Source organism: Hyla sarda, chromosome 2 (genome assembly GCF_029499605.1).
Source record: "Hyla sarda isolate aHylSar1 chromosome 2, aHylSar1.hap1, whole genome shotgun sequence".
NCBI classification, from domain to species: domain Eukaryota; kingdom Metazoa; phylum Chordata; class Amphibia; order Anura; family Hylidae; genus Hyla; species Hyla sarda.
Genome location: NC_079190.1, coordinates 64,004,961 through 64,030,164, shown reverse-complemented (window position 1 = coordinate 64,030,164; position 25,204 = coordinate 64,004,961). Strand labels below are relative to the sequence as shown.

The 25,204-nt window shown below is 42.8% G+C and overlaps 1 protein-coding gene across 2 annotated transcripts in view; it reads left to right on the top strand.

Moving 5' to 3' along the window:
- SERTM1 (serine rich and transmembrane domain containing 1) overlaps positions 1-18,489 on the top strand; it is a 46,811-nt gene extending 28,322 nt beyond the window's left edge. For both annotated transcript variants that reach the window (XM_056561935.1, XM_056561934.1), the window contains exon 2: positions 17,820-18,489. In XM_056561935.1, the coding sequence (XP_056417910.1) occupies positions 17,944-18,276 (333 nt within the window). In that variant the 5' untranslated portion in view covers positions 17,820-17,943 and the 3' untranslated portion in view covers positions 18,277-18,489. The remainder of the gene's footprint in view (positions 1-17,819) is intronic.
- The last annotated feature ends 6,715 nt before the right edge of the window (positions 18,490-25,204 follow it).

Genomic DNA, 25,204 nt, shown 5'->3' with positions numbered 1-25,204 from the left:
ACACCTAAGAGGATGAGGCTACCCTTGAAATCTTACGCTGTCTAGCCTGTGCTGGAACTATGATGGAAAACATGGAATAGAATGTGGAATGTAAAAATTTTTCCATGGAACTGAAAGCTATTCATAACATTTATTATTCTAACTTTTACCTTACTGGATTAATGAGTTGCCCCGTAACAGATAACTTGGTCTCTTAAACCAGCCACCCCATGATCAACTCCAGGAATTTCTTCGGGCCACCCATATTTAGGATCCTTTTAAATTACTTGGCTATCCGGTTGATGGATAGACAGTGCCCACTCACAAAATAGTTTGGCATGGTTGGCATTTTGCAGTGGTAATAACTGCAACTTTTTAAAATCGTTGCAACATTTTTGCACAAATACTCAGCCGGAACCAGACTTAGAAACTTGTTCACATCTAAGCTACTTTGCTATTTATGAAGATAAATGTTGGGGAAGTACAAGACATATGCCCAGGTAAATGGAGGTAAAAAGTACTTTATTTACACAGACAATGATAAATTCCCCCCCATTGTGAGAAGCCCCAGTTTTCTGAAAAGACAAGGAGGTTTGCTTATTGGTACAATTATGGCATATCCACAGGCATAAATGGCTTAAAGGGGTACTCCACCCCTTGACATCTTATCCCCTATCCAAAGGATAGGGGATAAGATGTCTCATCGCGGGGGTCCGGCCGCTGGGGACCCCCGCAATATAGCACGCAGCACCCAACTGTTACTGGTCCGGAAGCGCTGGAGGGTCTGGCTCCCGACCACGGGGACTGAAGATCGTGATGTCACGACTCCGCCCCCATGTGATGTAATGCCCCGCCCCCTCAATGCAAGTCTATGGGAGGGGGCGTGACAGTGACACGCCCCCTCCCATGGACTTGCATTGAGGGGGCGGGGTGTGATGTCACACAGGGCGGAGTTGTGACATCACGATCTTCCATCCCCGTGGTCGGGAGCCAGACCCTCCAGCGCTTCCGGATCAGTAACAGGTGGGTGCTGCGTGCTATATTGCGGGGGTCCCCAGCGCGGGACCCCTGCAATCAGACATCTTATCCCCTATCATTTGGATAGGGGATAAGATGTAAAGGGGTGGAGCACCCCTTTAAGACCCATCTCAAGATCTAGAGGGGTCCAGTTTGCTCCGATTCAGCCCGCAGTCAGCCAGCTAAAAACAGCTGAGCAGCAGTGGCATAAACAACATAGCATCCCGAGCTACACTACTTCAATAACACAGGAGAATAGCTTGATGGGGACCTTGATTTCTAGATGGGGCAGGTCTCAAGGTCAAGATGGGGCAGGTCTGATTATAAGATCTGTTATATTTGAAACATAGCAATGTGCCGAGAGATCCCTGGTGTTATTTATACCAGGATAGAACAGGCTCTATTCATGTAGAAAGGCAGGGGTTTTAGAATGTACCCCATTTCTGATGTTTAGCATAATAGCTGTCAAATGGACAAATATTATTTATTGCACAATCACCTGCAAAGGTGCCATTGGTGGGCACATCCACCTAATTCCTGCCCATTCTGATACATATTAGTAGCTGTGCCTGTCAGCAACGCTGGAGGCATAGAACCACTGACTAGGGAATAATGATGTATAGTATTAATATAAAACACTGACAACAGGGGATTAAATGTTTATGGTCGTAAACACCAGAAGGAATGGGCACCGGCTGTGATGGGAATTTTCTCCAGAGCAATTCACTTGTTATTAACCCCTTAAAGCACATTTAGACACCAGCAATGTTCTATTATATAGGAGATTATAGAAAGTATTGTGAAATAGAAAATATAGTGGACATTACAGCAAATGTTTTTACATTAATCATTGTTGCCTCGTGAATGATTTGAGGATGAAGGCATGATGAGGTGGATTATAGGGAAAACCTGGTTTTCCATCAGTGCATACTGCTGTCATATCTGTAATGTATGAGATATCAGAGTTTCTTCATCTAATACAAGCTGATGTTACTGGAAATAAAAATATAGTGGCTCTAGGGAAGTGGTGGGAGGTACTGGACAGGGCTGAAACCAGGCTTTAGTCTAAGCCAAGTGCTGGAATTAAAGGGGTATTCCAGGCAAAAACTTTTTTTATATATATATATATATCAACTGGCTCCGGAAAGTTAAACAGATTTGTAAATTACTTCTATTAAAAATCCTTCAAATAGTTATTAGCTTCTGAAGTTTTCTGTCTCACTGCTCAATGATGATGTCGCGTCCCGGGAGCTGTGCATGATGGGAAAATATCCCCATAGGAGCTGCACAGCTCCCGGGACGTGAGTCATCAGAAAGCAGTTAGACAGAAAACAACAACTCAACTTCAGAAGCTAATAACTATTGCAAGGATTAAGATTTTTTTATCAAAGTAATTTACAAAACTGTTTAACTTTCCGGAGCCAGTTCATATATAAAAAAAAGTTTTGGCCTGGAATACCCCTTTAATCATATGCTAAGAACTATTATGGAGACTAATGAGAGAACTACTATGGAGACTGCGGAGAGAACTACTACGGAGACTGCTGAGAGAACTGCTATGGAGACTGCTGAGAGAACTACTATCCTGTAGAGACTGCTGAGAGAACTGCTATGGAGACTGCTGAGAGAACTACTATGGAGACTGCTGAGAGAACTACTATGGAGACTGCTGAGAGAACTTCTATAGAGACTGCTGGGAGAACTGCTATACTGTAGAGACTGCTGAGAGAACTGCTATGGAGATTGCTGAGAGAACTACTATGGAGACTGCTGAGAGAACTACTATGGAGATTGCTGAGAGAACTAATATGGAGACTTCTGAGAGAACTCCTATGGGGACTGCTAAGATAACAACTATGTGGACTGCTGAGAGAACTACTATGGAGACTGCTGAGAGAACTACTATGGAAACTGCTGACAGAACTACTATGGAAACTGCTGAGAGAACTACTATGGAAACTGCTGAGAGAACTACTATGGAGACTGCTGAGAGAACTGCTATGGAAACTGCTGAGAGAACTACTATGGGGACTGCTGAGAGAACTACTATGGAGACTGCTGAGAGAACTACTATGGAGACTGCTGAGATAACTACCATGGGGACTGCTGAGAGAACTACTATGGAGACTGCTGAGAGAACTGCTATGGAAACTGCTGAGAGAACTACTATGGAGACTGCTGAGAGAACTACTATGGAGACTGCTGAGAGAACTACTATGGAGACTGCTGAGATAACTACCATGGGGACTGCTGTACTTGAAGGGGTAGGCTGGCTGTCACACTAGTTAATTTCTGTCTAGCTACTGTGAATAGGGAGAATAGATAATAGAAACCACATAGCAATCCTAGGCCTTAGTTATTCGCATATGATGTCTTTCTATTAGGACATCCAGTATGATTAGGTTCCCTAGTAGAAGATCTAGAGCAGAAATAATTTATTGGTATGATGTGGAAAATGACTGGCACATAGTGATAAACAAGTACATCGACAGACATAGATCAAAAAACAGATTAAGTAGGACAGCAGATCACCTGGTTGAAGTCGCAACCGTTTACAGTGCCAAAGCGCGTGAATGAGCGAACACTCATCTGAGCAGGCGGTGAGTCCACACCATCAGTAACTTTTCCTCTGGACATCAACAGGGATGTCTCTACAATGGTCTCCCATCATACCCTGACAAACAAGGGCAGGGAAATGCATTGATACTGTCTTAATTCATGCATCTACTGTAAACAATGCCCGGGAATATCTGTGCTGGTCTTTTTTTGCCCAATGAATAATAAGCTGTTACTGGTGAGCAGCACCTTATTTCCAGAGATGGGTGATTAGCTACGCATGCCAACTCAATCTGGTCTATTCACCTATGTCTGACGGTGGACTTGTTTATCACTATGTGCCAGTCTTTATCCCTCCGATCCAACACAATACTGTAAATATTAAGAACAACATCTAAGTGGAGATTTATCAGAATCTGTGTAAAGGAAAAGTGGTACAGTTGCCCATAGTAACTAATCAGATCGCTTCTTTCATTTTTAAAAAGGCCTCTGAAAAATAAAAGAAGCGATCTGATTAGTTGCTATGGGCAACTGTACCACTTTTCCTATACACAGGTTTTACTAAATCTACCCCCTGGAATCTTTAATTTCTATGTGGTTTCTATTATCCTTTCTACCTATCCACAGGAGCTAGGCAGCAATTTACTTCTGAGACAGAAGGCCTACCCCTTAAAGTTGTACTCCGCCCCTAGACATCATATCCCCTATCCAAAATATATGGGATAAGATGTCTGATTGCGGGGGTCCCGCTGCTGGGGACCTCGAGAATCTCCCTGCTGCACCCAGTGTTTGTTTAGAGCATCGGGCGCAGCACCGGAGGCTCATGATATCGCAGCTACGCCTATCAATGCAAGACTATGGGAGGGGGTGTGATGGCCATCATGACCCCTCCCATAGACTTGCATTGAGGGGGCAGCCGCAGCCGAGATTACCGTGGTCCCCAGCGGTGGGACCCCGCGATCAGACATCTTATCCCCTAAGAGAAGGGGTAGGTTTCTGTGCACGGCTGTCCGATTGCTTACCCACCCACACTGAATCGGTCACTCATAGAAAAACCATATCAATAGAGTGTACCGTCCCTTCATTCTCTAGGTTCTCACCCCCTCCCTTTTCTAGTTCCCTTTAAATTTCTTCTGCATAATACATATATTATCTATTCTACACAGGCCTGTACATCTTGGCAACAGGTTTGAAAAGGTAGTGGTGGCTCATATTTATTTTGGCTATGTGTTTGTGACATTTTAATGTGGTTTATATTAAAAGTTATACTTTAGTTCATACAAATAATGGGAAACTTCTGCCTATAATCTATGGTGATGTCCTGGTATAGATGGTATGACAGAATCTGAGACAGTTTTCAACTTCACTCTCACTTTCGACTTCACTCTGGAACTATTAATTCTCCTTCATACTCCCTACAATATTCCTTATCGTCAGCAAAGTTTCCAGTCAGTCGCTGAAGCATTATCATCCAGACTCTTGACTGCGATGTTCTCCGGTGCGGTCTGATGGTAGATTGTCTCTCTGCACATCTTTTAATTAATCATTTATGATTAATTCCAAGGGGAATCTCCTTGTCAGAAGCATAAATACCACCATATATCATCACCCTACCATCCTAAACGCACGAGTGCCATTGGTTCTACTAGGAAATTGCATGCAGTAATTCCACGTCTTCATTTACATTTTCCTTTAAGATTTGGACAAAAAAAATCTGCAAATACAGCAGTTACTTTGCGTCTGTTCATTGATAATCACAATAAAATCCCTTTTTCTAGTATGAGTTTTCTTCCTAGTGGTGGTCAAAGCCCTATATTATTAGTAAGATAATAGTATGCTCAGCCTTACAGAAAAGCCTTTTCTGTTCCTTTTTTTCCTCTGGAATGGAGAAGGGCAAAACTGAGTGATGGGCCTATTTACCCACAATGGGGGTGTCTATGGAAAGGGAGTAAGCTGGGACTTCCTTTCACTTGTGCCCAGTTCATTTACCTGGTTTACCTATACACATGTAATATATATGTGGTAGATAAAGGGTGTTGGCGTGTATGATGTACTAATGGGTAGTTTTGCCTGAGATAGAGTTCGTGACTCCAGGGTAGTGTTAACCTCCACACTCCAAGGATAAGCAACTTCCTGGGCCAAGTGCTGAGGCAATAAAACCCACAGATGCAGGGTTACAGGAACTACTTTCACTAAATGTTCTTGAGGGCAGATGTAACAGGCCATGCAATTAAACAACGAACTTTGGTAGTGAATTGGGGAAGAGTTGCAGAAATATTCACTTTAGATCACTGGACACCCTGGGACTTGTAGTTATAGTAACGCTGACACAACTCAAATTTGCTTAACCTGACTATATGCTGACTTTGGAGACAACTAACACAGACTTGGGGTACTTCACAACAGAATTGCTTACCGCCAGGGGTGGACATGGACCTATGGAACAGAGCTGCCAGAGGCTTTCACTCTCGCTATCCTTGACTTGTGCTATGGGGCCCTTTCGGCCCTCAGGCACTTCTCCCCACAACTTTGACTTCATCTGGACGGCAGGATGCTTGCGTTTTGCTGCAGTTGCTCGACATTTGACTTCTGTGACTTGGGCGCTACACTGACCTCTCCTCCTCACCACACTACACAAACTCGCCTCTATCCTTCTTGTCCAGGACCCGACTTAGCTCCTTCTCCTTCTGGACCCCAACTAGAACTGACTCCTCCCTGTCTAGACAGACCAGGAGGCTTAGGACCTATGACTCTAATTGCCCAAAGTGATCACATGACACCTCTGCAACCTTTCCCTTAAAGGCACTTCACACTTTATACAATATGAACAACATATATTGGCATAAAACATAGAACAATAAATACCAAATTAAATAACAAGTTCCCATTGTGGCCCAAAACAGACACCTGAGGCAACATTTACCTGACAGGACAGACAGAGTAGTATGTTCTGTACTGGGTTACCACATAAAAGATCTTGAAAACACTATACTGTATCTACAATAGATTGAGTTCATCCTTTAAAACTCAAATATCATGTGAAAGCATAACAAATAAATCTAACCTTGACCTAGATCACACCCCTTGAGAGACCAATGACCTGCAGATCTGAGCAGCCATCTATCCATGAAATCTCAACTTGGATGCCTCACCGGGTCAGATTGAGGGTCAGGGAAGCCCTCTGGTCCCAATAAGTAAGGTTCCTAGAGGTGGACAGGCCATCAATTGCATTTTTGGGAAAACCACCTTCACCAAATATTGGTGTAAAATATGCCAACCATGAAGAAACCTAAGGAAGGGAACAGTGTCTAAAGTGTCTTCCCAGTTGTGAGTAATGTGATGTTTCACATCTGATAAATTTGTACATTTTTCCCATCTTGTAAATGACTACACAACAATACAGATAAAACTTCCTCAAAGTTTTTATACAAAGAAGAAGATCCTATTTTATGGCACTGTACTAGTATTATACTTGTATATTTGTGTTTGTGCTGTTCCCTAAAATGTAAATGTTAAAATATATATATATATATATATATATATATATATATATATATATATATACTTATATGATACTTCTATTATGATGTGTATTAAAGTTCTGTTGTGTGATTGTAGTATATTGATCTAATGATACAATATCACTGTATAAAATAGTCCCTGTAGGCCATGATATGTAGACTGTGTAATATTACAACAGCCTTGTGGGTTATTATTTGAGCACTATGCAGATAAATTTAACTAGAACACCCCTATGTCTTCCTAACACACCTGTCATCTCCGGTAACATACTACATTTTATTTTTCACTTAGCTAATATTGCTATTGATAAACTTTATCACTTGTGCTGTTTAAAAAAAATCTATTTATTGCTTTAGGGGCATGATATGTCAGACTTGACAGAGTTCAAAAGGGCAATGATTGTTGGTGTGCACCTGGTAGGGGCATCCGTGACACACCCTAGGGGTGCCATGGTCAACTGTTTCCATGATCACATCTCAATACACAAAGACCAGCAAAACATCTACAGACAGAAGGAGCTGTGGTCAAAAGTCAAACACTTATCAAACTGTATCCAAAAAATGCAAAACTACAGCCCCTCAAAAAGTTGAATCCAAGTTCAAAGGCACCAGTATCAACGGGAAACATCATGTGTGCATTGAAAACAGTTGTAAAGTTGTGTTTTATTTTTAATTTTTTTTTATTTCTCTACAATTTGACGAAGTCTTCTGCAGTCCATTGTGTCAAAGGTGCAAACAATGTATATTTTTGAGACAAAAGTCCTGTGAACTTACAGTACATTTGCACCCATAGTACAGGGTCGGAACACTCGGGGCCCCCGGACCAAAAAAAGGCAAGGGCCCCTGCTAATCTCTGCAGCTCGTCAATCTTCTGCCACGCCCATATTCCACCCAAATCCCACACACAATAAACTAAAATGTATATATGTAAGAAACACTTAACCTCTTAAGGATGCAGGGCGTACCTGTACACCCTGCGCCCGGTCCCGGTATATAACGCGACCGATCGTTGTGCCGAGCGCTATTAACCCTTTAGATGTGGCGTTCAAGGTTGATCGCCGCGTCTAAAATTAAAGTAAAAGCTTCCCGGCAGCTCAGTCGGGCTGATCGGGACCATAACGGTGAAATCGTGATGTCCCGATCAGCTAGAACGTAAGCGAAGGTCCCCTTACCTGCCTCCGTCACGACCGATCGGGGATTGCTCCAAGCCTGAAATCCAGGCTTGAGCAATCGACCGCCGATAACACTGATCTTTGCCGTGTCAATGCACGGCAATGATCTGCGTATGAGATCGGTATGTGCAGTGTAATAGCCACTAGAGGGGAAAAAAGTGTGAAAAAAAGTTAATAAAGATAATTTAACCCCATTTGTGGTATCGCTGCACGCGGAAATGTCCGAACTATAAAAATATCTAATTAATTAAGCCGCACGGTCAATGGCGTACGCGGAAAAATTCTATAGTCCAAAATAGCGTATTTTTGGTCACTTTTTATATCAGGAAAAATGAACGAAAAGCGATCAAAAAGTCAAATCAATATAAAAATGGTAACAATAAAAACATCAGATCACGGCGCAAATAATGAGCCCTCATACCAGCCCGTATGCAGAAAAATTAAAAAGTTATAGGGGTCTGAAATGACAAGTTTAAACGTATAAATTTTCCTGCATGTAGTTATGATTTTTTTTTAGAAGAAGTAATACAAAATCAAACCTATATAAGCAGAGTATCATTTTAACTGTTACGCCGAGCGCTCCAGGTCCCTGCTCCTCCCCGGAGCGCTCGCGGCGTTCTCCTCTCTGCAGCGCCCCGGTCAGACCCGCTGACCGGGAGCGCTGCACTGACATTCATGATGGGGATGTGATTCGCATAGCGGGACGCGCCCGGTCGCGAATCGCATCCCAAGCCGCTTACCCGTCCCGGTCCCCGGCTGTCACGTTCTGGCGCGCGCGGCTCCGCTCTCTAGGGCGTGCGCGCGCCAGCTCTCTAAGATTTAAAGGGCCAGTGCACCAGTGATTGGTGCCTGGCCCAATCAGTCTAATTAGCCTCCACCTGCTCCCTGTCTATTTAACCTCACTTCCCCTTCACTTCCTTGCCGGATCTTGTTGCCTTGTGCCAGAGAAAGCGTTTAGTGTTGTCCAAAGCCTGTGTTCCAGACCTTCTGCTATCTCCATTGACTACGAACCTTGCCGCCTGCCCCGACCTTCTGCTACGTCTGACCTTGCCTCTGTCTAGTCCTTCTGTCCCACGCCTTCTCAGCAGTCAGCGAGGTTGAGCCCTTGCCGGTGGATACGACCTGGTTGCTACCGCCGCAGCAAGACCATCCCGCTTTACGGCGGGCTCTGGTGAATACCAGTAGCAACCTAGAACCGGTCCACCGACACGGTCCACGCCAATCCCTCGCTGACACAGAGGATCCACATCCAGCTAGCCGAATCATAACAGTAGATCCGGCCATGGATCCCGCTGAGGTCTCGGTGACCTACCCACGGTGGTCGCCCAGCAATCTCAGCAAATTGCCCAACAAGGACAGCAGCTGTCGCAGTTGACCGCCATGTTACAGCAACTTCTGCCACTGCTACAGCAGCAACCATCTCCTCCGCCACCTCCTGCACAGCGAGTGGCCGCTCCTAGCCTCTGCTTGTTCCTGCCGGACAAATTTGATAGGGACTCTAGACTCTGCCGTGGCTTTCTGTCGCAATGTTCCCTACATATGGAGATGTTGTCGGACCAATTTCCTACAGAACGGTCTAAGGTGGCGTTCGTAGTTAGTCTTCTGTCTGGAAAGGCCTTGTCTTGGGCCTTACCGCTCTGGGACCGCAATGATCCTGCCACAGTCCAGTCCTTCTTCGCTGAAGTCCGTTGTGTCTTCGAGGAACCAGCCCGAGCTTCTTCTGCCGAGACTGCCCTGCTGAACCTGGTCCAGGGTAATTCTTCAGTAGGCGAGTACGCCATCCAATTTCGTACTCTCGCCTCCGAATTATCTTGGAATAACGAGGCCCTCTGCGCGACCTTTAAAAAAGGCCTATCCAGTAACATCAAGGATGTGCTGGCCGCACGAGAGATTCCTGCCAACCTGCATGAACTTATCCATTTGGCCATCCGCATTGACATGCGGTTTTCTGAAAGACACCAGGAGCTCTGCCAGGAAAAAGACCTTGATCACAGTATCCTTTGCAATCTACCCCTGTGCCTCCCGTCGAGGAGGCTATGCAAGTGGATCGGTCTCGCCTGACCCATGAAGAGAGGACTCGCCGTAGGGATAAAAATTTATGTCTGTACTGCGCTAGTACCGAACATTTCTTGGTGGATTGCCCTATTCGTCCTCCACGTCTGGGAAACGCACGCACGCACCCAGCTCACGTGGGTGTGGCGTCTCTTGGTACGAAGTCTGCTTCTCCACGTCTCACTGTGCCCGTGCGGATTTCTCCTTCTGCCAACTCCTCCTTCTCAGCCGTGGCCTTCTTGGACTCTGATTCTTCTGGAAATTTTATTCTGGCCTCTTTGGTTAATAGGTTCTGCATCCCGGTGACCCGTCTCATCAAGCCGCTCTACATTTCTTCGGTCAACGGAGTGAAGTTGGACTGCACTGTGCGTTACCGCACAGAACCCCTGCTTATGAGCATTGGACTGCATCACGAGAAAATTGCATTTTTTGTTCTGCCCAACTGCACCTCTGAAGTCCTCCTCGGTCTGCCATGGCTCCAACGTCATTCTCCTACCCTTGACTGGACCACCGGGGAGATCAAGAATTGGGGTCCTGCTTGTCACAAACGATGCCTCACATCTGCTCCTCATAGCCCCCTTCCTGGTGACACTCTGCCCCATGAAAAGCTTCACCCTCTGCCCCCCCTCCCCATTCCCACTTCTTCTGGATTACCGGCCGCTTATGTAGCTACCCAGGACTTTTTGTTCCGGAAGGAAACTCAAGAGGCGCCCCCTATGTTCTCGTCTCATTTGAAGGGACAAGGAGACAAAAAGAGGGGGAGACCTAAGGGGGGGGTACTGTTACGCCGAGCGCTCCGGGTCCCTGCTCCTCCCCGGAGCGCTCGCGGTGTTCTCCTCTCTGCATCGCCCCGGTCAGACCCGCTGACCGGGAGCGCTGCACTGACATTCACGATGGGGATGCGATTCGCATAGCGGGACGCGCCCGGTCGCGAATGGCATCCCAAGCCACTTACCCGTCCCCGTCCCCGGCTGTCACGTTCTGGCGCACGCGGCTCCGCTCTCTAGGGTGCGCGCGCGCCAGCTCTCTAAGATTTAAAGGGCCAGTGCACCAGTGATTGGTGCCTGGCCCAATCAGTCTAATTAGCCTCCACCTGCTCCCTGTCTATTTAACCTCACTTCCCCTTCACTTCCTTGCCGGATCTTGTTGCCTTGTGCCAGAGAAAGCGTTTAGTGTTGTCCAAAGCCTGTGTTCCAGACTTTCTACGAACTACGAACATTGACTACGAACCTTGCCGCCTGCCCCGACCTTCTGCTGTGCTACGTCTGACCTTGCCTCTGTCTAGTCCTTCTGTCCCACGCCTTCTCAGCAGTCAGCGAGGTTGAGCCGTTGCCGGTGGATACGACCTGGTTGCTACCGCCGCAGCAAGACCATCCCGCTTTGCGGCGGACTCTGGTGAATACCAGTAGCAACCTAGAACCGGTCCACCGACACGGTCCACGCCAATCCCTCGCTGACACAGAGGATCCACATCCAGCTAGCCGAATCATAACATTAACCATATGGACCTACAGAATAAAGATAAGATGTCATTTTTACCCAACAAAAATTACTAATATCACTGCAGAGTGGAACTGTTGGCACAAAAATAAGCCATAATATGGAATTTTAGGTGCAAAATTTAAAGCGTTATGATATTTAGAAGGTGATGAGGAAAAAATGAAAATGCAAAAACGGAAAAACCCTGCATCCTTAAATGAGCACTGTCACCAACTTTATTTTTTGATATGCTGTAGTACTTATGTACTACAACATATCTCTAATATACTTTTATTTTATTTATTTTTATTAAAATGGTTTAATTTACATTTGAAAACCTGCCACTCGGGGTCTCCCTCCTAGCGGCCGGCTGCAGCCTGGGGTGACGTCACGCCTGAAAAAGGACTGATTTTGGCCTGGCAATCAGTCCTCTTTCAGTTAGGCTGCACTCTCTCCCTGCCTGTCAATCAGACAGGCAGGGAGCAAGCAGCTTGGCTCCTCGGCCACTGGCTGGGAGGCCACTCCTCCCGCACATCACCGCCTCGTCGCCGCCGCTGTCCCTGCACCCCCGCTGCCGGACTCTGCAGTAAGTGTAATGAGGGAACGGGGTATGCGGGAGGGGGGTTTGTGATGGAGGGAACGGGGTATGGCGCGGGGGGGGCTGAACGGAGGGAACAGGCTAGCGCCGTAGCGCCGCATGTAACTAACTAATAGTTTATCTACACAGGGTGCCTCCAGCTGGTTCAATACTAGATGGTTCAGTAGATGTCAGGGCAAGCTGGGAGTTGTAGTGGTGAAACAGCTGGCAGCACCCTGTGTAGATGAACTAAGGGCGGAAGTGTCGGCCCCAGCAGGCATCAGTGACATGGTGCCTGCTGGGGAAGTCTGCCTGGTAGTGAGCACACTGCCAGGCAGAAAAAAAGTTATTTTTAATATAGTAAAAAAAAATTTAAAGCAGGGAGGGGGTTAGGGATAGATTGGTAATAGGCAGGGACAGAAAGAAAAAATAGGACGGTCGGGGCTACCCTTAAAGGGGTTAAACTCAGGTAAATTTCCATGACCAACAATACTGGTATACATGAAGTAAATACATACCACCACACAAGAAGTACAATGCCGCCTACAAAAAAATCAAAATAGACAAATCACCAGGTCCAGATGGCATTCACCCCCCGAGTTCTAAAGCAATTAAGTAATGTAATAGACAGACCTCTATTTTAATTTCATTTAATATTCAGGGACTCTATAGTAACAGGGACTGTTCCCCAGGACTGGTGCATGGCAAATGTGGTGCCATTATTCAAAAAGAGGACAAAAGGTTAACCTGGGAATTATAGGCCTGTTAGTTTGACCTCCGTTGTATGTAAATTGTTTGAAGGTTTTCTAAGAGATGCTATTTTGGAGTATCTTGATAAAAATAAATGTATGACCCCATATCAGCATGGCTTTATGAGGGATCGGTCCTGTCACACTAACCTGATCAGCTTTTATGAGGAGGTGAGCTCCAGACTGGACCAGGGCAATCGTTGGATGTCGTATATCTGGATTTTTCCAAAGCATTTGATACGGTGCCACATAAATGGTTGGTGCATAAAATGAGAAGGATCGGGCTGGGGGAGAATGTGTGTAAGTGCGTAAAAAAACTGGCTCAGTGATAATAAGAAACAGAGGGTGGTTATTAATGGTACTTATTCTGAGTGGGTGACTGTTACTAGTGGGGTACCACAGGGGTCAGTCTTGGGTCCTGTCCTATAAAATATATTCATTAATGACCTTGGAGAGGGGTTGAATAGTAAAGTAGCAATCTTTGCAGACGATACTAAACTCTGTAAAGCGGTAAACACTATAGAGGACAGTGCACTGTTACAAATGGATCTGGATAGGTTGGAGGTTTGGGCTGGGAAGTGGCAGATGAGGTTCAACACTGATAAATGTAAGGTAATGCACATGGGGAAGAAAAATCCGGGACGGGGTTATATATTAAATGGGAGAACACTTGGGACGACTGACATGGAAAAAGACTTAGGGGAGGGGTCTTAGTTAATAGTAAACAATCAGAATTAGGGTTATTTAGTTTAGAAAAAAGAAGGCTTAGGGGAGACCTATTAACTATGTATAAATATATCAGGGGACAGTACAGAGCTCTCTCCCATGATCTATTTATACCCAGGACTGTATCTATAACAAGGGGGCATCCTCTACGTTTAGAGGAAAGAAGGTTTCTACACCAGCACAGATGGGGGTTCTTTACTGTAAGAGCAGTGAGACTGTGGAATTTTCTCCCGGAGGAGGTGGTCATAGTGAACTCTGTAAAAGAGCTCAAAAGAGGTCTGGATGCATTTTTGGAGAATAATAACATTGATGGTTATGCATACTAGATATTTAGGGACAGCATGTTGATCCAGGGATTTCTTCTGATGCCATATTTGGAGTTGGGAAGGAATTTTTACCTCTAGTATGAGAGTTTTTTGCCTTCCCCTGGATCAACTCAGTAGGGACTCATTAGGGATATAGGTTGAACTAGATGGACCCTGGTCTTTTTTCAACCTTATGAACTAGGTTACTATGTTAAGAACTAGTGTTGAGCGGCATAGGCAATATTCAAATTCACGATATTTCACGAATATATGGAGGAATATTCGTCATATTCGCTAAATTCGCATATTCGTAATATTCACGTTTTATTTTCGCATATGCGAAAATTTGCAGATGCAAAAATTAGCATATTAAAAAATTTGCATATGCGGAAATTCTTTACACCACACAAGCTGGAAGCAGAGAGGGATGATCACTGTGATGTGTACTGTGAAAAAAAAATAAGAATATTCGTAATTGCGAATATATAGTGCTATATTTGCGAATATTTGCGAATTCGTGGATATGCGATAGTGTAATACTCACACTATAAAGAATTACTTTGCTGAGAAAGAAGTGGATGCATGAAATAGCTTGAAATACAATGAAGCATAAGGCTATCCTTTATATAGGATAGGGCCAGGAACTATTTCTAGCATTAAAGGGGTATTTTGGGGTTAACTAACTTTTAACTATCCTGCCCATTATGAATAATTATCCTAGTTTTACATATACTTGCTATACCACTCTGCCGTGGATCGTCTTCTTTTTCTCCATTATATGGTCCCCCCAGATCTAGCATTTCCTTTCAGGTCCTGATGACGTTCGTATCACAATCCTTTGCTGCTCGAGGCAGTAGCTGGTATACAGGGGCTTGGCTATTTCTTGTATTTCCTCACAAGCCAGCCCCCTGATGACATTTGTGGTCCATCTGTACGTCCTGAAACGCTAAATCTGGGGGGACCATATAATGAAGAAAAAGAAGACGATCCACGGCAGAGCGATGTAGCAAGTAAATGTAAAACTAGCATAATTATTCATAATGGGCAGGATAGTTAGAAGTTAGTTAACCCCGGAATAGCCCTTTAAGAATATTGGACAGACTAGGTGGGCCAAATCTGCCAACACATTATTTGCTTCTATGTTGCCCATACATAGGGTATAAATTTTAATACAAGTTACATTTTAATTTAATAGTAGTTTATCTGGTTTCTTTACTGTGTGTGTGTGCATTCTAGTTTTTGCTTATTAGGCTTTCAGGTGGTAACCGGGCCAGTATACTGTGACTTTTTTATTTCATGCGAACTGTTAAGAGAGAGAGGTTAGAATTCAAAGCACACGCACAGAATCCATGCAGCCTTCACACTGAATACTTAATTTGTTGGAGTGACAACTGGTACAAATGATGAGTTTGGCCTTTAGGCTGCATGAACATGCAATAAGCAATGAGATAGGACGGTCGGTAATGAGGAAATTCAGCAGTCACTGAACTTGGAGAGACCTGTGGAATACAAGACAAATAGCTCTGGAATTGCTTCTGAGAATGTCAAGGCATGCAAAACTGATAACCAACATATACATTTCAAATACAGTAAATGAAGAAGTCAAAATAAAATATGGCGTGCCAAGAGCCAGCATCTCTCAGTGGATACTAAGTGGTAAACAGTGAAAATAAAGCAATATGTGCTATATATATATATATATATATATATATATATATATATATATATATATCAGCTTCAAAGTAATTCTTGTAGAGGACAACAGAATAAAATTATGATTGAGGGGCCTTCTAGCAAGAATCAAAATAATGACCTTACCCAGCCATACACCAGCACATCTTAAAGGGGTACTCCGCCCCTAGACATCTTATCCCACACCCCCTCAATGCAAGTCTATGGGAGGGGGAGTGACGGCCATCACGCTCCTTCCCAGAGACTTGCATTGAGGGGGCATGGCTGTGACGCCACGGGCCTCCGCCCCGCATCAACAGTCATCTGGCATGGAGCGAAGTTTGCTCCGTGCGCCAGATGTCTGGGGTGCCACAACCAATATCATGGGGGCCCCACCGGCGGGACCCCCATGATCAGACATCTTATCCCCTATGCTTTGCATAGGGGATAAGATGTCTAGGGGCAGAGTACCCCTTTAGTCTCAGAAACATAGCTCAGAACATTTTGCCAGGAGCTTTAAAATGCACTTGTCTTAGAGACATCCAGTTTGTGAGTTAGAATTCCAGAGAAGACATAATAAAAAAAAATCAGCAACGTTTCAAACCCTTACATGTGTGAGTCTTTGCCAAGCTTGACAAAGACCCACACATGTAGAGGTTTGAAACGTTGCTATTTTTGCTGGAATAAATTATAGCTTACAAAGTCGATACTGGACATATTCTGTTCAAACATTCGGAAGCCTTCTGGGATTTTGTCCACCTTGTCAGTCCGTGGATCTAACATGGCTGAGTGAAGTGGTTCAGTCTCATTGGAACTATTTTCATTGAACCTCAAAAGTCTGTTGAAAAGACATGTCAAAAATTTTGATCGGTCGACTGTTCACTAGAAAGAAAGGGGAGAGAAGCGGGAGATTGAGTGCTTACCTCCCCATTCTCTGTGCCGACAACCAAAAAATGCTACAGACTTACAATGTAAGTTTGTCTAAGCTGGAAGAGAATGCGCTTAGCAACCTTTTTCCCAGTTTGTTCTAACAATCAGCTGGGGTCTGAATTCTCAGACACTGACCAATTCAAACTTTTGACATGTTTCCACAAAAAGTGACAATGCCTATTTAGGCCATTTGTTTTGCTATTTGCTTGGTAACGTTTGTATGGAGAGTGAGAACACTGCCCAATTGTCAGGATGTGGCCCATCTGGAACGGCTCAAGAGCAGCTACCTATATATATGGCTTTGGTTGAAAACCTTAAAATGTGAATGACTTCTGTAACATTTTCAAAATCTATATTTGACTTCATGACCTTTATGTACTATGGAAACATATTTCTATATTGCTACAATACCAAAACCTATGGAAAATTATGATTTAATGAAAATGACCATCAAAAGTGAAGAATATTCCAAGATGTCTAATAACATTTATTTGTATATATTTAATTTTCTTACAATTAAAAATGTTAAGCCAAGTAAAACTATGAACGTGTTGGGTCCCATTTTTATCTATGAAAGCCAGTTCGCATTGCAGAAACAGACAAGCAGAACCTCTATTCTCAGGATCGATGGGGATCCCACTAGTCCTATTTATTCAATAAGCCAAGTTAACCAAGACAACAGTACAGATAGCAGATATTGGGTGATACGGTATCCGCATTGTGTCATTGATTGTCATGTTATTTTTGCCGAAACACAATACAAATTGGAAGAGATTCGGAAAAGTTTTTTTTTTTTTTTCACAACCATGCACACATCAATTAACATGGGTATTAGTCTGAATGGATTTAAGTTTTTAATATTCTTATTTTGCGATCATTTGTAATTTTTATATTCCCTTGACATGTTGTCGGAGGAAGCCAAACATCAAAATATATTTAAAATATAGAAAATTAAATAAAATGCATTAAAAAATATTTTTTGTCAATAGATTACTTTTAAGATGTTGATAAAATTAGTAACCTTTACTCTGCATTTTTGAATGAATGTCATAGAGATCTAAAATAACTTAACTTTTCTATTTCAGATTGACCTTCTGCAGAACTCTGGATACATTGCAAAGAAAGGATATTACTAGTATTCTGCCAAGATGTCATAAAGGGATCCCCTCATAGATCTTTCCAAAGGGCCACCATATTGTTTATGCCAAAATGTCAGGCCTTGGTCCTTCAGTTTCTTTACCAGAAGACACAGGGAATGGAACTTTTTTGGACCTGTTCCCTACCTCAATTTCAACGTCAGTGGATTCCTCATCATCTGCACCCAACCGTTTATCAAACGTTTATGTCTATGTCTCCATATTTCTCAGCCTCTTGGCTTTCCTTCTCCTGCTGCTCATCATTGCTCTTCAGAGACTTAAGAATATCATCTCCTCTACATCATCTTACCCAGAATATACAAGTGATGCGGGGAGCTCCTTTACTAATTTAGAAGTCTGTAGCATATCTTCACAGAGGTCTTCTTTTTCTAACCTTTCTTCTTAGGGAGAAGTAAAAGGGAATTACTAAAGACAGAAACCTGGAAATACTGTATTGCATGTGACTCACACCTTCGAAACTGAGAAGACATCCCCGATTCTGTTTGATATCATGCTGCTTTTTAACTCAATTTTGCTTTTGTCGTTTATCTGTTTCATCTGCTTTGTGCCCAATTTCAACCTTGAATGTTTCTCTTGTTAAATAAACTCATAAAGCAAATGTAGTCCCTCTTATCAGGATGCTTACAGAGATCAAAGCCAGTTATACTTCATATTTGAGCACCAACCTAAGCCTTTTACATCAACATTGTATATGTTGCATAATGTACATGTTGGATTTTTCAAAAAGATATTCAAGTGTCTGGAACTACAAAACTTTGGCCAAGACAATTAAGAACATTAAAAATCCTTGTACATTACAACATAGGACAAGGGGGGGGGGGGGGGGGGTTAATGATCGGCACCGCATCAGAATTGTCCAGCTAGATAACATGGCTGAATTCAGACTAAAAAAACGGCCCTGACACTCAAACTCCACTAGCCGAAATGTTTTTACTGTTTTCTACCAGTCTACCTTTCTTCATCAAACCTTGACCAGACACCCACATTTATCAGATGGCTAACGTGGCTAACATAAAGCATCCTAAAGAAACCATAAAGATAAAAAGGTATCCCACTGAGGCTGTTCAGAGCACAAACATAAATCAGCTTCAGGAGCTCCATGTAGTCCCTTTCACAGTCTATATTTGTAGGCAGCTGGTCACACTGACTGATTCGCTTCCTGCTGAAGAATTATCTTGGGTTCACAAAGACTGAAGACTTAGATTTCTCATGTTCCTGTACCAGACCATGCACATCACAATGGTGAAAGAGGGTAGAAGACTGTTCCAGGCAGCTTAAGTCTTGCTGGGAGTTGTAGTTTTGCAACATCTGGATGTCCGCAGGTTGAAGATCACTGATCAAGGGATTGACAGGCGGAGAGTTCACTCGAGTATAAGCCGAGGGGGGGGGGGGGGCGTTTTCAGCACTAAAAATCGTGCTGAAAAACTCGGCTTATACTCGAGTATATACAGTAATTTAATTCTGTAGATTAATTTCCTTCATAGTAACTTAAAACAATATTTTTCTAAAAATAAAAACTTATATTAATCAGTTCTACATATTCTATATTCAAAATAAATTGATAAATAAAAAGATGAGGTGGCTCACCCTGTCTTACCAATATTGAGTCCGGGGCTCTGGAATATGATGTACACATCTGAACACAATTTATGCAAAGCTTAATATATAAAATACCTTCCCTCAAGGAAACTAATTGCATAAAGAATGTCCAACAAAGTACATATACTGTAAATAAAAAAAAACATAAAAAGCATATAAAAATAAATATATAAAATATTGTTTGGCAAAAAACCATAGAATATAGAAAGGAAGTTCATAAATGATTTGAAAATTCCAACACTGTGTATGTAAAAAAAAAAAACAAAAAAAATACAACTGTGAACATGGGCATGGACATGATTGGCCAAATACCATACACTGGCTATATGCACCAACTACAGCAGTAATACAGCCATATACTCCAGCAGATATAAATCGCCTGTCAATTCTCGCAAACGATCATTAATTGGTAATTTACAGACAATGACAGCCGAAATAGTCAATATCTGCCAATCATTATCTTGTGGGTATGGACAGCTCTATGCCTGCTGCACATCTTCCTGGGTAGAGGATGTTTGGATATATCTTTCCTGTATATACACAGAACACAGTATTTTTGAGATCTCTAAATGATAAGCTCGGCTGCTAAAATCAGTCTTCAGAAAGGTTGTGGTTTTATAACTATGTCTCATTTTTTATAATATGGTCAGATGAGAAAAGATGTGACATAAAATGCTATATAGCAGTGTCTATAATGGCTGAACGGTGTGCGGTCCACACTGCGCACATAGGGCTGTCCTGGAGACAGCTATGGATTTGTCTCCACATTCACAGTCAGCCACCCTCTGCTTTGAAGAAGCCTGGTGAATACTTGAAAGAGGATTGTCTCTACAGAATATATATGTGCGACATCTTCTAATCATCAGCTCTAAACCTTACTGAGATAAATAATAGATTAGAGTCTGGTCCCAGGTAAGAAATATTATCTCTCATACATACATACAGGAATTATGAGGAAATGTCAGATTTTAGGGGGTTATTAAAATGGTTATCCAGGTAAAGAAAAACAGAGCTAATTTCTTCCAAAAACAGCACCACACTTGTCCTCAGGTTGTGAGTGGTATGACAACTAGGGCCAATTTGCTTCCTTGGAACTAAGCTGAAATACCACACACAACCTGAGGACAGGTGTGGTGGTGTTTTTTTTCTACTTTAAGAAATCAGATCGATTGTAATACTGGATAACCCCTTTAAATTGCTATTATGGTCTGGATTAGACAAGCCGTTCATTGTATAGTGGTGGTGCCAACACCTATTTATCTCCCACAAATTCCTTCTATCTGTTGCTCATGTGGCCTGTGCTTTGAAGCGGGTGTGTGCTGCTTCTTCTCTGAGTCCATTGTTCTGCTGCCCTGTAACCCCCTCTACTCTGGTTTCATGCTGCAGTCTGATAGGACAGGAGTGAGCACAGAGGAGTGCTAGTCCTACCCTCATTGGACTTTGTCCCATCCTGTGCTTCAGCTTGGACAAAGATGATGCTGCAACTGGACAGAATTATGTTCTGGATGGTATGGGGACCCCTAGTGGTCTTTTTTTTTTTTAAGCCGTGGTTTCTATAAGGGTGCGTTCACACTGAGGAATTAAAGAGGAATTCACGAGGAATAATTTCGGTCAGGAAATTGTTGCCTTCTGTCATTTTATCCATCAAGCAGAATTCGAGCGGAATTCAAGCGGAATTTCCATGCGGAAATGAAGAGGAATGAAGGAGGAGGCTATTTAATCTACTTTTCTGAATTCTGCTTGAATTCCATTTGAAAACGATGTCGGGCAGAATTTTTTTTTACCATTGACTTCTATTGGATTCTGCTCGCGGATTTCGCTTGAAGAATGAACATGTTCTTTCTTCAAGCGGAAAGAAATTCAGCCTCAGAATTCGGCTAGCAGAATTTCTGCAGTGTGAACAGGACAGCAGAAATAACATTAAAGTCAATGGGCAGAGGAGATGTGAATTAATTTGGAGCGGAGAATTCAAGAGGAATTACTCAGTGTGAATGCACCCTTAAAAGAAGATTAAAGTTAGAAAGCTTAATGTTTTGCCAAAATGTACATGATTATATAAAAAGTTTATGAATCTAACAGTGCTCCCTTAGAAATGAATAGGAGCTGAGCTGCAGTTACCCATGCCACCACTATAAAATACATGGCGCAGGGCTTCTGAGCCCCATGCACTGTATATTGCAGGGTTGCCGGATGTCAGCATCCCACCCCTCCTCTGGATAGGTCATTATTCATAAAGTCCCAGAAACCACTTTAAAAAGGAGTGATGATATAGGGTTTTAAGAGGTGTTTAGAAATGTCCAATTTTCTATAAGGACTATATCAGATGTTTATTCAAAGGGTGATTTAGGGTTATAGTGTTAACTCTTTTCCTGCTGGGCTGGCACATAGCGATCCTCCCTAATAAAGACATACGACAATATACTCACCTTCTCTCCATTCTCTTGCTGAGTTGCCTGAAAACATCAGGAAATTACATGGAAGAGGCAACTAGAGGACAGTCACATGGAATATCTAAAGGAAGAAAGAAAAGCGCTCCATAGCGTTACACACCGGAGGAGGGGTAAGAATGTTCAAAGACCAAATGCCGCTTACCCTGGGTGGTTGTGTACCGTCATACACAACAATAGTGTTGAGCACGAATATCCGTAATGAAAATTTTTATCGCGAATATCGGCACTTCGCAAGTTCGCGATTATTTAGAATAAAGTGCTATATATTCATAATGACAAATATTCGTATTTTGTTGGTTTTTTTCACAAAATTTTATGAAAATTTTTCATGCAAATTTTTGCATGGAAAAAAAAGTGAATGAACATAGTGAATATGCAAATTTCGCAAACATAGGATGAATAATCGTCAGTATATGCCCAAAATATTGCAAATTCGAATATGGCCCCTGCTGCTCATCACTACACAACAATGATGTGTTTGTGATGCAAATTCAAAATAGGTCCCGCCTGCAGCCTCAGAACAATAAGGTAAGCTTCACTAGACCATGGCAGGATTATAGTGGTGCTGACCGAATCAGACGACACAACCAGAACGGTGAAAAGAGGGTTTATTTACCAGGATGCAACGCGTTTCACTGCAAATTCAGAATGGGGAAAAGAGGGATTATTTACCAGGATGCAACGCGTTTCGCTACGCATGCACAGCGAAACGCGTTGCATCCTGGTAAATAATCCCTCTTTTCACCATTCTGGTTATGTCGTCTGATCCGGTCAGTGCCACTATAATCCTGCCATGGTCTAGTGAAGCTTGCCTTATAGTCACATGGAATGTAATGCTAAGTCTATGATCCGTAGAGGGAAGAGGTAACACTCCTGCCAAGTACCAGATCTTATCAACAGAAGACTGATGACCTGTAGGATTTGCAGAAGTGATGTGTGAGTGTTGCGATTGACCAAGTCGGCATATTTTTTTGGGCCGTAGGTTTTGTGGTAAAATGAATGATGTCATTACAAAGTACAATTAGTCCCACATAAGACCCTCATATGGGTGTGTAGGTGGAACATTTTAAGACCAATGGATATTAAAAAGGGAGGAGAGGAAAATGATAATGCAAAAATTTTAAAAGTTTCGTCTTTTAAGGGGTACTCCCGTGGAAAACTTTTTTTTTTTTTTTTTTAAATCAACTGGTGCCAGAAAGTTAAACAGATTTGTAAATTACTTCTATAAAAAAAATCTTAATCATTCCACTACTTAATAGCTGCTGAATACTACAGAGGAAATGGTTTTCTTTTTGGAACACAGAGCTCTCTGCTGACATCATGACCACAGTGCTCTCTGCTAACATATCTGTCCATTTTAAGAACTGTCCAGAGTAGGAGAAAATCCCCATAGCAAACATATGCTGCTCTGGACAGTTCCTAAAATGGACAGCAGAGGTCAGCAGAGAGCACTGTGGTCATGATGTCATCAGAGAGCACTGTGTTCCAAAAAGAAAACCATTTCCTCTGTAGTATACAGACCCTAAAAAGTATTGGAAAGATTAAGAATTTTTTTAATCTGTTTAACTTTCTGGCACCAGTTGATTTAAAAAAAAAAGTTTTCCACGGGAGCACCCCTTTAAGGGCTCTTTAACATTGTGGTGGACAGCTGCATAGGTAGACCTACAGTTTATTATTTCTAAAACAATCTATATTTGTAGGCTTTTATGACATCTATACAGAAATGGCCTATCTAAAATTTGTTGCCTATCAAAAAAAATAAAATAAATAAAAACACTAAAGTTGACAATAAAAGTAGCAGAAATGGCTTCATCGAATAAACTGTAATACATTGTTAGTGCTCCCCAGGGCAGCGTAAAGACAACACAGATGACTGCAAAACATAAAAATACTTTCTGAAAGGCCACGGCTTTTATTTTATGGGTCTTTATATTTCTTTAAAGATACAATATATTCGTTGTCGACTTGCTCCACTTTATATGTTGTTTCTACAGTGTAAGCATAAATCTTTACAGACATAACAGCGAGAAATTAGCAAATCTATGAATTAAGATAGGATGAATAATGTGGGATATATATGGAAGTGTATGCAGTATAAGGCTGTGGTCGCATAGTGTATTTTTAGGTGTATTTTATTGTAAAAAAAAAATACATCTGTAAAATTTCGGAAACTTTGTGTCTGTATTTTTAACATTAATGGGGTACTCCACCCGTAGACATCTTATCCCCTATCCAGCAGCAGGACCCCCCGCGATCACCCTGCTGCACCTGGCGTTAGTTTAAAGCATCTGGTGCAGCGCCGGAGGCTCGTGATGTCACGGCCACGCAGCCGCTCATGACGTCACGGCCACTTCCCCTCAATGCAAGTCTATGGTAGGGGGCGGGATGGCCATCACGCCCCCTCCCATAAACTTGCATTGATGGGGCGTGGCCGTGATGTCACAAGCCTCCGCAACACTAGTCATCCGGGACAGAGCAAAGTTTGCTCTGTATACCGGATGTCTGGGGTGCGCAGCCTACATCATGGGGGTCCCCAGTGGTGGGACCCTCGCGATCAGACATCTTATCCCCTATCCTTTGGATAGGGGATAAGATGTCTAGGGGCGGAGTACCCCTTTAATGTGTACTAAAGCACATTAATGTTAATTGGGGCAAAAATTTTCCTGGGATTTTTACGGATGCATTTTTTTTTTCAATGAATACACCTAAAAAAGACTGTAACAACCTAAGAATAAGAAAATACGTTAGCACTAGCTGTAGGATTGTATCCAACAGGGAAACAAAAATCAAATGGCGCACTCACCGATATATGCAATCTTTTTTAATTTTATTTGTAAATCCACAATGAAGACACAGCAGGGAGACATATAAGGATGGGTTCACACTACGGTTTGTAACTACGGTTCCCGTATACGACTGGGAGGAGGGTTGGGCGGGGCTTAATCGCGGCTCCCGCACTCAGCCGTATTCGGGAACCGTGCGGGCGCCGCGATTAAGCCCCGCCCACCCCTCCTCCCAGCCTTATACGGGAACCGTAGTGTGAACCAAGCCTAAGAGGGACGGGAAGCCTGATAAGGCAACTGTTTTGCACCGGTGGGTGCTTCTACCAGTTTCATTTTGGATTCACAAATGAAATAAAAGAAGATATGATATCCAGGTGAGTGCTCCATCTGATTTCTCTTTCCCTGTAGATTTTTCCCTTTATTCTCACACAATTAATGACTCAAAAACACACGCTTCTGAGAAACCACGCCCCCAAGAGGA